This window comes from Bufo bufo, chromosome 2 (genome assembly GCF_905171765.1).
Source record: "Bufo bufo chromosome 2, aBufBuf1.1, whole genome shotgun sequence".
Lineage (NCBI taxonomy): Eukaryota > Metazoa > Chordata > Amphibia > Anura > Bufonidae > Bufo > Bufo bufo.
Window position 1 is genome coordinate 450511594 of NC_053390.1, and position 13407 is coordinate 450525000.

The window sequence follows — 13407 nt, forward strand, 5'->3', positions numbered from 1 at the left end:
ACAATATCATTTTTGAAACAAAAAAAATCATGTTTTAGTGTCTCCATAGTCTGAGAGACATATTTATTTATATTTTTTGGGCGATTGTCTTAGGTAGGAGCTCATTTTTTGCGGGATGAGGTGACGGCTAGATTGGTACTATTTTAGGGGCTTACGCCTTTTTGATCGCTTGGTGTTGCACTTTTAGTGATGTAAGGTGACCAAAAAAATTTTTGGGCACCGTTTTTTTTTTTTTTTACGGTGTTCATCTAAGGGGTTAGGTCATGTGATATTTTTATAGAGCCAGTCAATAAAGACGCGTCAATACCTAATATGTCTACTTTTCATTTTTTCCCTATTTTTTATTATATTTTTTTACTTTATTTTGGGAAAAGGATGCTTTTTTTTTTACTTGAAACTTAAATTTTTTAGTAAAATTACATTTTTTAACTTTTTTCACTTAACTTTTTTGTCCCACTCTGGGACTTCAACTCTTGGGGGTCTGTATTGTCATGTATTGCCTAAGGAAGGCATCGGGCTTCCTTCCCTGCCATCAGGTCCCCGTCATAGCAGCACAGGGACCCGATGGCTGCTTCCTCCCTGCACGGACAATGCACATGCCGTGGTCAGCGCTGACCGCGGCTGTGCAGGGGTTAATGCGCCGGCATCGGTGATTTCACCGATGGGGCGCACACAGCAGGGGTCCAGCTATCAGTGACTGCCGGACCCCTGCCGCCGATAGGGCGGGCGCAGCTCCTGCACCCGCCCGATCAGCGCACAATTACGCCGCTGGGCGTAGTCACGTCCGGTTGCGCCGTACATGTACGGCGCTGGGAGTGAAGGGGTTAAACACTGAAAAACAATAGTTTTTTTGCAAAATCATCTTGAGTATCTGATGGACATTTCCATCTGAGTAATCCATAAGAAGATTCCCTCCCTGGTGGCCAACCTATGCATTAGCCCATGTAAATGTGAAGGTCTCTTCTAGTGACATTCAGCTATACAGCCATTCATGATTATAATTTTTATGTGTACATACACTGGGCAAATATCATTCAGGTACAAACAAATCGTAATGACAATTTCCTATAATTTTATGTTATCTCCTTCCACCTAGGTTACCCTCAGTAGCAAATAGCTCTTTTTTGTCCAGTCAGACTTGTGTACGTGAACAAGCTAATGGACTTGCTGGACAGGGAAGGTTCTTTACACACAAGAATTTGCGGTGATTTTTTTTTTTAAAACTAAAAAAGCCATAGAAACTGCTTGTGATTTTTATGGCTTTTTTAGAGTTTCTTTTTCTGGTCTTTTTCTCCTATGAAACCAGCAGAAATAAAAATGACAAAAACATTAGCATGCTATGTTTTAAAAAAAAATGAAAAAAACTTGCCAGGCCCAAAAAATGCCACCTAATTAACAAAAAACACCAGTAGCAAAAAATTGTTTCCCTTGTTTCCTGTGTTTCACATATCCTGCAGACTTTCAGCTAACATCTTGATCTTGGCTTTTAGTGCAAAAAATACACTAAAAATGCAGATGCAAAAAATGCTACTGAAATGGCATAAGTGCACAAAAACACCATTAAAAACCTATGTCCCCCTAAGTACATATTTTCAGTACATGTAGAGCTACTAATAGATTATAACTGATAATGTATTTTCAAACTTTCCTTACTAAGGTGTCTGAGCCCCAAAAGCTATTTAACGTACCATTTGATTATATTAACACTTTATATTGCATAAAAGTATCTCACGCTAAACAAAAAAATAAATTTTAGAATAATAAAAACACACAAAAAATGTTAAAGCTCTAACAAATATAAATAAGAGACAAATATATACCATAGTGTATGGAACTTGTCAACCTTTCACTATACTAACCACTAGGGAGACAAGTGTCTTTACTTTATTACTATTATTCTTAATAGTTAGAACATATTCTGCCGCATTTTTCAAATTTTGCTGCAACACCTCTAGACCAATAGACTTTTTGCAGGCTACATTTATAAATATAGAGATAGATACAAGCAGCTCAATGTTAAATTGATTACTCAAGTATATCCACTATTATATGTTACCATGATTACATTTTTACAACTGTTCAAAAGTTTTTCAAATTCTTAAAGCAAGGTAGATGTGACCAATAGCTTCGGCATCCAAGCTAAATGCTATTTCTAAGGCCTCATGCACACGAACGTATTTTCTTTCCATGTCTGTTCAGTTTTCTTTGCGGACCGTATACGGAACCATTCATTTCAATGGGTCCTCAAAAAAAAACGGAAGTTACTCCGTGTGCATTCCGTTTTCGTATGTCAGTATTTCCGTTTCGCAAAAAAAAATAAAAAATGTGTCCTATTATTGTCCGCATAACGGACAAGGATAGTACTGTTCTATTAGGGGCCAGCTGTTCCATTCTGCAAAATACGGAATGCACATGGGCGTCATCATTATTTTTTGCAGATCAGTTTTTTGCGGACCGCAAAATACATACGTTCGTGTGCAGGAGGCCTAAGCCAGCACTGGTCCCAAACTGTTTCAGAGGTGTTGTCAAGTTATATATTATACATATTGGAAATGGAGAAATATAAGCTGTATATTGAACATTATATAAGGAAGGTTAAACGAGAGGACACGATATTTTGACGTGTTAACTTTACCAATTGTAATTTTACTAAATGTTGCGCAATTTAACTGTTTTGAGAAGGTATTTATCTAGCACCAGACATGAAAGCCGAGAACATTATGCACATTTTAATAGAAGATCTTTTTATAGCCCTCAAATTTACCTTTGTCAGATTACCTTACACTTCAGTCAGTATCAGCAGGGGGCGTAAGGTATGCACGCTGCATAAAAACATGTAGCAGCTTCTCAATCTTTGCACTTTTATTATTATTTTTTTTCCATTTTCCTAATGTGGAAATGTCCCCAGGTGTGATGTGAATGAATCTTCCTGCTGGAGAAACATGATTGACAACTTCCTATACTGAAGCTGAGAGCAAATAAGGCTGGCAGCGGATCAAAGAAAGTGTGTGCTGCTACAAAGACAACAGATCTACAGAGGAAAAGAAAGAGCAAATTAGAGAGTGTGACTATTGTGGGGTTACAGGGCAATCTAGCAACTAATTGTCTGGTGTGTGTGGTTTCCAGCCTGTGCTCCAAATACGACTGATGCAGCACAAGATAAGCTGAAATGTCATAAAAAACATTAAGAGCCTCCTAAAATTTATCTCAAGATTGAAATGTCACTATTGTTTATGTTTCTCAGTGCCTTCTATCAAATTCACATACATATCTCATTTAGTGGATTATTACCATATTAATATTTTTATATAATATAAACCCGTTGCACTTACTGTACATACGGCAAGACATGATAAATCTAAATCTATCATATCTATACATATCCAGGTCACAGCAAGAGTTAGCAGTGGTTTTAGAATACATGTCCTTGGTCCCCAACGTACAACATAACTGTCAAAATCAGTATGGCTTGTATCCCATCAGAATATATACTCACCAAACAGCATTTCCCAGAGGCCTCCTGCACACGACCATATACGTTTTGCAGTTCGCAAAATAAGGATGCGGCTGGGTGCATCCCACAATTTTTGCGCACCCCATTGTAAAAATGCCTATTCTTGTCCGCAAAACGGCCAAGAATAGGACATGTTCTATAATATACGGCCACACAGATGTGGATGTGAATGTCTGCATTTTTTGTGAACCCATAGAAGTGAATGGGTCCACATTCGATTTGCAAAAAATGTGGATCAGATGCGGACTGAAAATAGGGTTGTGTGCATGAGACCTTAAGTGCAGAGGAAACCTTCAATCAGCCCTAAGCATTTAGAGTATTACTACTAATCTAGATATATATCTATCCTTCGGGTAACCTCAAGAATTGTACTAACTTTGCTTCATATTACAATATCCATGGGACATCTGTGACGCATATATGCTATACATTTATGGTTTAAATATATTATTTTCCAAACTATAATTCCTGCTATGAACCTGTTACTAAACAAGTTTATAGTCAGCACAGGGAGAGAGATATGCTCCATAGTGCTTCATATGGGCATGCCAGGTACAGTGCTGATGACTGATTTATACTAGTGTTATTGTCAATGTCCCATACTGATTCTGAAAACTGCTGATGGTAATTCACCCTCAAATTATTTCTATATTTTCTGTTTATTAGGTACATACCCTTTGCAATATATTGTCCTATAACCTGATACATAGACACAGTTAAGCAATATGAATGATAGAAAAGGAAGATGTTCTCAGTGTGTTTTGAAATATCAATGGTTCCAAACCTAACCACATACCTATTAAGTATTGCCATTATTAAATACTTAATACTCTCAAGTTCAACCCTTGAAAAATAGTAAGTTTTTAGTAATTAAAATGCAATGCATACAATACATATGGCAAATGGGGCTACAAAGGCTTTTTTTTTTTTTTTTACAAAAGTTCTGTATAGCCCCAGAGAAGAGAACTTTTTTCCAAAGAGTAATCAAAACATTAACTAGTGATTTTCAAGTGATTTCCAAGAGATTCTAAAGCGATTACCATATTACTCTGTTGGAAGCTGAAAGTAGTGACTAGTAGCAATTTAAAAAGGAAATTGCTAGTGAGTCCCATCACCGGTGTGAAAACGTCTAACCCAAGCCTAAGAAGATAAATATATTGGACTGTGAACACACAAATACATGATGAGTGCCTAATGGTTTACAATAGGATGCGTCAAATGATCAGGTTGATTCAAGTATAACTGTGAATCACAAAATATGATAATTTCTTCATGTTAGAGGTCGTGATAGTATACCGCAGCCATTAGAAATATCAGTATCACTGCGAAGAGCAATATTTTCTCCTTATTGCCCTACTATATAAATGAAGAAAACATGAATACTTCTTCCATGTGACATCAGACTGCATTGTGTGGAAGTAAAAAAAAAACAACTAATAAACCTGTGCACAAACCATGTGCTACATGCCAATTTTGCAGTAATAGAGACAACACCCTTCACAGACATACATGGAGATAACAGAGATGTGCACCACAGAGCTGTGTACAAAAGGTAGTCATAGCACAGACATGCAAAACCCACTTTTTCCTACATACTATCCGCTATAAATATATACTGGTAGCAAAGAAAAGAGATGGTAAATCATATGTATAGGGAGTATACATAGAAATGGTGGAGCGTTGGGAAAATGTGGGCAAGATTTCATAGGTCCTAAAATACTTGCCACCTTTGTCATCTGCAAATGATTACACCAGCTTCACGTGACAGAACAAACAGTGGCATCATTTTGAGGACCAACTCTTTTAGATGCAGTCAGACCAAGCATGGAGGTATTTGCGCCCATAACATACTAGTGTTGAAGGCCATATAACTACAAATGGACCAGTATCCCATACATAAAAGACACGTCCTACTCAAAAGATTACTTATACTTTTAGAAGTTCTACATTACAGTTGTCAGTTGTCCAAATATTTGAAGCTAGAAGACACAATACATGAGATTTCCTCTAGCAAATATTGCACACAATGGATAGTGATTATTTTTATTCTCCATTATCAAACTGCGTTTAGCTATACATATAATCATCATAACCAAATACTTATACATGGTCTTAGCTAAGAGGCTGAGGGGCATGAGAACCATATATAAAGTACATCTTGGATTTACATTTCACTTTGTACCTTGAAAGAGTTGAGTTGAATCACATCAAAAATAGACATGGGTCCATGTGTGATTAGCAAAAATTCCTCACATAAAATTAACCAAAAGTGCAGAGCCTATCACCATCACATTCACAATTTCATCATGGTCTATATTTTCTCCAACTTGCAGAGGAAGTTAAACAGCAGATATTCTTCAAATGCTCTAGCTAGGAAATTTGCATTTTGTGTAAGATATTAATCTATTAGGCATACCAACCAGATTAAAAATGAAAAACCTTCAGATATTCTCAACAATAATCTAAATATGGTCCAAGATAACTTGGTGATTATGTAAAGCAAGAAAAATCTAAAAATGTTCCACAGACTTGTATGTTACATGATCATTTCAGCCAGTGTATGGAGAGAGTATGTAGCTGAAGCTGACATCAATCCACATGATCAGCTATACTTGCTGATTACACTTTGTCAGATGGATAGAAGACCTTATTGTGGATGCACAATAACAAAGGTATACACAAATAAAGTCTCATGATAATGTTGAACAAGAGCAGCATTCATCCCTTTAATGGTGGTGATGAACCAAGAATGAAGTAATTTCCACAAGTCACACTTGATTTGAGATTTACTAAGTCATAAGTCTTCAAATGACTAATTGTCATTCTGATACCTGTTGGCTTAAGTTCTTACTCTATGATACATTCAAAAGTTAATATGTTAATAAAAGTAGAGATCTGCATGAGCACCTAACAAAGTGTAATCAGTGTGCTCTACATAAGATGAAGGTTATGTTAAACTAACCATAAACATGTTAACTCATGGCAAAAGATCTTAAGAGAAGTCTATTGAAGCAACCAAGAAAATTTGAGTAAGGCCAAATTACGGTAACCGACACCAATATTAGATTCCAGGCAGAAAGTGAAATAAATAAAAATGCTTGACTGCCCAATTGCATAATGCATAGGAGCGATGGTCAGTAGAATGAGGGCACTACAAGAAACATAACTTACCAAAAAATAAGCGAAATTTTGAAAAGTTTATGGTTGTATCTTTCACACAATAAATATAAATTTATATATATATATATATATATATATATATATATATATATATATATATATATATATATATATACACACACACACATATATATACACACTCACACATATTTTTTAGATACTGGTATATAGAGATGCATCATTTATAGATTTATCTTTTTAGCATGCGGAATATATGATTTTGGCACCAGATTTGGATGCTTTCTAAGATTTTAAAAAGACTTTATGAACATAAAGTTCACCTAAAATTGTAGAATTGTAATAGGTTATTGCATTAATAATTTTTAATAGCATATTTCTAAATAAAATATGGACCTTATGCAGGAGTATAACAGTAAAAAGTACATAGATTTTTTTTTTTTTTAAAAGGGAAAATTAAAAAAAAAAAATATAAAAATCAATCTTAAACATTGTCTCAGGTCCCAATAAAAGGTATAAGACTGCTTCTGTATGTTTTATGTTACATTCTACATTTCATTTCCCGCTTTTACATGGACCAATGAATACATTTCCCCTTTTTTTTTTAAACACTGGATTTAAAAAATATATATAATACGGTCAAATATGGCATGCTGTATCTCAGAGTAGTATATCAAACATCTTTCTGAATTTGTCAATGGAAATCTCAGTTGTATCGAAGGGCTACAGAAAGAAAATATACTTTAGAATGAAATGTTTTCTTTATTGGTTTGATTTATTGAATTTTTTCCTGAAAACTTGTCCGGTATACTCTGAGTAAGTAAGCAGTGCTATTTTTACAGATCGCTATCAGTGTGTTAAATTATGTGAGGTGCTTAATCCTCTCAGACTGTTCTTTTTCATTTAATAACTCAAGCACTTGGAAAGAAGCCGGCCGGGTCTGGAAATGCTAAGCTAAAAAAAAAAAAAAAAATGGTCGATCTGCGCCAGACGTCGGATCCTTTAAGAATTTTAACATATGTTGAGCATTTAACTGAACAAAAGAAATATCTTAGGCCAAAAATACAGTCACAGGCAGAAAACCAAAACTGGGGAAATGGGACTAAAAAATGTGGAGTAATGCATCTAATAAATTCCATATGTTAAGAAATCAGCAGAGCTAGGGGACTGCTGTGGACAAAGAAGCATAGCCCACAGTCTCTCAGCTGGAACATCGCATTGTTCCAATGAGAGAATTCCTAGCTAATTATAGATTTTATATGGTGAACCCAGGGATTTCTAGAACAATTATACATCAGCAATAAGTTTTAGAAAGTTACTTTCACAACTGGAGTTCATATATATATGCCACATTTTCAGTCATTGATATTTTACATACCTGAGATTAATAATTTAGATGCCAACTTTTTATATAAAATAACTCGTGGAAAAAAAATTACAAAAAAAAACTTTCCATCATTTTATATTCACTCATTCATTCCTGTGCACTGGCTTCAAGTATAGGAACACATGCCAAAACATCTACCACTGCCTGGTTCTGTTGAATATCCTCAATGGACTTTCGCACTTCCAAGCCAATGAATACACATTTCTCAATGACAACTGGACCAGCCTATGACACCTAAGTCAGAATTTTTGAAACATTCATGGCTACAGATGTGATATCCGGATGGGCATCAAGCTACTCTCGCTTTATAAGATGGTGGTGGGCTTGAAGACAAGACTGATTATTTCTTATGAAATCATTCATTTTAGATTAGGCGACACTGAATATGGAAGTCAGGTCTGGGCACAGAGTGATAACACCTCTGCAAATATTGTCCCAAAAGCTTATTGACTTTAGTATGGGGGGAGGGGGTAGGCTGCTGGAGATGGCACTATATTCCTAAAAGCACTACATGTGCTTATTGCTGAGATTGTATATGATTCATGGGAACCCTACAAATGGCAACTCCTACTTTTATTCTGGATTTGTGTCTAAATGTTATTTTACAAACACATACCATCATAATATTAATAATCATTTAGAAAGGTAAAGGCCAAACTAAATGCAAGGCCTGAATATATAAGTACAAAACACAATTTGTGCTCCGTGCTACACACTTGGCGAGAATACAGTGCACATGCCAACCTGCTAAGCACCATACACACTGGAAAATCAGTTTGTTCCATATGACAAACTGAAATGGCCTTGACACTAATATAGTAACACGGCATAATATATTTTCTACACACATTAATCATAGCACGCATCAATAGGCAATAACAAGCCCTATTAACAAGTATTACCACCATTTACCAAGCTGCAATGGGAAATACTAGAATGTACATGCCAAGTCTACACATTACAGCCATTGTTTGCCACTTGACAGATAACTGTCAATCACAGTCCAAGGTCTACTGCGCTGTCATATGGGAAGCACATGGTATATATGCATTGTGCCAACTGTGACCCATATGTATCTGCCATGTGACGGACTGCTAAATTACTCATCCAGTGCTCAATTTTGGCTCACCAACTTTGTCCAAACTATACTGCTTATGCTATGGACCCCATGCCATATCTCTCCATTCCACGTTACATACGTGACTACAACAAAAAATACTTGTATAAACTCATCTACTGTGTGTATACATTAATAAGACAGGACAGTAGACTGAGGATGGGTACCCAAGTGTCCAACATTGAAGTTTGTGATTATTTACACTACTGTCATGTCAACCCATACTGAATATGAATGTATTATTGTACTCTACTGTACAAAGTCATACATCACTAAAATCCTATTAAGACCCAACTGATAACAGGACATATTGGAGAAACATTGTGCCTATGGTCACCAGGCTCCAATATTGCATGTAATCTGTCATACACAAATAACATAGAATCACAAATACACCCAGCCATGCATGCATTATACGAATTCCACAGACACTGTACATGGCCATCATGTCACACCATGGTGCTCACAGTACATAGAATGATCATGCCAACCTATGTTACCAGAAAGGTACCAGAAAGTGTGCACTCCACATGCAAAGTGTGCAGTAGTATACAATCATAGCAACTCACTGATCATATTATAATGTCCCATCAATATACACATGTATCTCAACAAATCCAGTAGAGCAATGTCAAGCACAATATACCGTATGGAATTTACCTACATCTATAAATGTCATGAAAAATAAGCATGAAGAACAAAAACACCACTATAATGCAAACTGGGATGTTAATGAATACAATAAATACATGCTGCGCCATGCATACATGACATGCTCACATGTGTTACATGGAATGTACATATATCAGTTGAGTAGGGAAATACATTTTCCCCTAAAGTAAGGAAAATGGTCTTCTACTTTATGGAGTTTTTGCCTTCCTCTGGATAAACTTGCAGGATAACAGGCCGAACTGGGTGGACAGATGTCTTTTTTCGGCCTTATAAACTATGTTACTATGGGATTATAGGACTTGGAAGTGCATTAATTAAAGCAACTTTGTAGTTAACCATGGGAAGAGAGAAAACACTTCTAAAATGAGGAAAAACGACACTGCACGACAAGCATGCAACAAAATATATGTGTATGACAATTATGTGCAGAGGCTAACAAATGCACACCCTCCCATATTCTACCTGTATCATCTATAAAAACATACACATATACTGTATGCATTACACAGATGAATTAACTTCATAAAACTATACATGCTAAACTTGACTACAAAATAAACTTTCTTGGTCTTAATACTTGCTCCAACCATGCCATTTCCTGGTACCCTATTAGCCCAATAAGCATGGGGATATGTCCCATTAAATCCACATGCTGCTAGTGCCATTATAAATGCCAAACAGACTTGCTAGCAACTTGTACAGTTTTATACCTGCATATTTGGGCAATTGAGCTCATACAACACCATACACTTTATGCTTGCCAGCCTGTTCTCCATAATATGTACTCAGCATGCCATCCAATTACACATAAAATACAATATGTATGTCAGCTTATACTACAGAATAAGCATACTGCATGCCAACCAATACTACATAATATGCACTATCCATGCCAACCAATTGAACATAATATGCACTGTGCTTGCCAACCAGTACAACATGGTACAGACTATGCATGCTAACCGATAATAGAAAATTCGCACTGGCATGCCAGCTGTCTCACGCACAGCATCAAGTCTAAAGACACATTTATTACAAGGGCTGATGGTTATTTTCTTGGGAGCACATTTGTGAGCATGAGATGCACTTGTACCACATAATGATCCTGGCCATTAGGGCAAGAAGCCTTAGGTCCCTGGAGTTTTCTACCGGCAGCATCTGGAGCTGCTCAAAAAAGCAGATAGTATGCCCAAGTTCAACATGGCATGTCACACACTGAACAGCCACCGAGCTGGCCTGTAGCCGAGACACTTGGGAGGGAAGTCTATGAAAAAGCACTCAGAATATTTCAGAAAAGGTTAAGGTTATATTCACACACAAAGTTCTACAACTATAAATGAGTTCAGCACATTGTTATGTGGTTGTTTCTACAACATGTACGTGGATTCAAATCAATGGGTAAGTTGCATAAATTTCTGAAAAGTCAGTGTAAATTTTTCGGTCCAATCCGCATTTTTTGAGGATTGCACGCGGACCCATTCATTTCTATGCGGACAACACGCAGGTGTGCTGTTTGCATTGATGCTGGAAATTACAGAACATGTCCTATTCTTGTCCATTTTGCAGACAATAGGCGTTTTTTCAATGGGGCACGTCAAAAGTGTGGGATGCACATGGACCACATCCATATTTTGTGGATCCGCAAATTTGTGGACCACAAAACTGATAGCGTTATGTGAACGCACCCTTATACAGTAGCTCAAACTATTTACTTGTAATATATGCAGGCAAGAGCAAGGATACAAACCAGGAGCTAAGGCTGCCAAGCGTTACGTTCTTAAGGAGACCCTATCACAAAGAAAATCCTCACATGGTTGTTGTGCTGTTGCTATGTCTATTTTTAAAAAACGATTCAGTCAAGTATTACTGGAAGTCTAAGACAAAAGTTTTATCACAGTACTAGTAGAGAAGAAGACACACACAAGGCATCTGGTAATACTGTCTACACTGAAATTCTAGAGGTTCTCCTGTTCAGATTTCTGAGCTTCCTAAAATTTTAATGCAACGTAAAGATAGATTTGATCACATAAGACTATAGAGCACATACGTTATTGTGCCTATGGTATAAGATGGCTCAAGTAAATTGGAAATTACAGCTTCTGTTTTCTCCTATAGCTACAGCTCCAATAGTCTCATTTGCCTGTTGTAAGGGGGCGTGGCCAGAGTCGTAATATTGCAAGAAATGTATCGCATCGTTTCGGCAATTATTTGGAATGATGGGCTGGATCTCGTTCCAGTTGTGGCAAATTTCTGAAATGGAGCCAAATACTTTCATAAACATGTGGCACGTCATGTAGAAATGAACATTACAACTGCATAGCAAATAAGTGATGATAAATTATTTCAGAATGGGATATAGCTGCGCCTATATGGGTAATTCCCCGTATATGTATGATCCATGAGGAGTGCTCACCCCAAAGCACACAGAACTTTCTCACTAGACCTTTCAAAGCGAAATACTTACCAGACAACTGCTGCTGCGTTACTGTAGTATACGATTGCAGCAAGTATCTTTCTTTCTTGACTGCATTGCTATACTCTGCAAAGAGAAAGTTTGTGCACCTCACCTCATCTTGTCATTGCCCGCCACACTGGCAGCTCCTTCTTACCTGGGGTTACTCTTGTTCCAATAGACTGCATACCGGTCGGATATCACTTTGCTGGGGTCATCTGTCCAGACACAGACCCAAATCAGGGCCCCCAGCAGCAGTGGGACCAGGGGCCCCATACTCTGGGTCCAAGTTTCTTGCTGCACTCACAGCGGACACGGTGCTGCCATGTCTGGACTCTATCCTGGAGAAGTGTTCTAGAATAAGAGTAGAGCTCGGTACCACTGTTTAAGAAGCTAGTCACTTAGTCACTTTCTGTCAGCACTCAGCTCCATGCCACGAGAGATCTGCCTTGTACCCCAATAGTGGATCTGGCTCTCTTCCTCGCAGGGAGACGGTGGCTTTCACTCAGGCCAGGTGCAAGGAGCAGGCTCCAGCTCAGCTCAGTTTCACTCTCCGCTTTCATTGTCTAGAGCCCAGGAGGTGACAACTCCTGAGCTCAGGATGAGGGACCAGTCAGGACATCCTGCAGGCTGAGGGGGGAAAAAAGAAACAGATCCTGAGGCAGAGTCCACACAACAGGTATGAAGAACAATGCTGAACCCAAACTAGCACACACACTGCTATACAGAGAACTCTACGACTGCTGCAGATCCCAAGCCCCAATACTGCAAGTGCCAAATCCCTGTCTCCTCATTCCATCCAGCACACATCTCCCCTCCCTCCCTGCCTGTGCCTCCACTCCGGCCAGCCCTCAGCTCTCCTCCCTAACGCTGCATCACTGGGTGTGAGGAAAAAGCAGAACCAGATCCATGCTGGCAGATGGAACCTAAGAGCTCCCTCTACTGGCACCTTTACTGAATTACATACAGGTACACTTCTCACTCTGTGACAGGTATGAAATGCTTTTCTTCATAAATCCTACATTTTTTCACACGTCAGATTTTATGAACACTTTTGTACACCATTTTACACTTTACATAAAGAACTAAAATACATAAAAAGTTGAGTAACTTTAAAAGAATATTAC

The 13407-nt window shown here is 37.7% G+C and overlaps 1 protein-coding gene across 1 annotated transcript in view; it reads right to left on the bottom strand.

The window, feature by feature from the left end:
* Positions 1 to 13057, bottom strand: part of EFNA2 (ephrin A2) — a 242143-nt gene extending 229086 nt beyond the window's left edge. Inside the window, exon 1 of the mRNA XM_040417553.1 lies at positions 12438 to 13057. Within this exon, the coding sequence (XP_040273487.1) occupies positions 12438 to 12556 (119 nt within the window). The 5' untranslated portion in view covers positions 12557 to 13057. The remainder of the gene's footprint in view (positions 1 to 12437) is intronic.
* Positions 13058 to 13407: the final 350 nt, after the last annotated feature.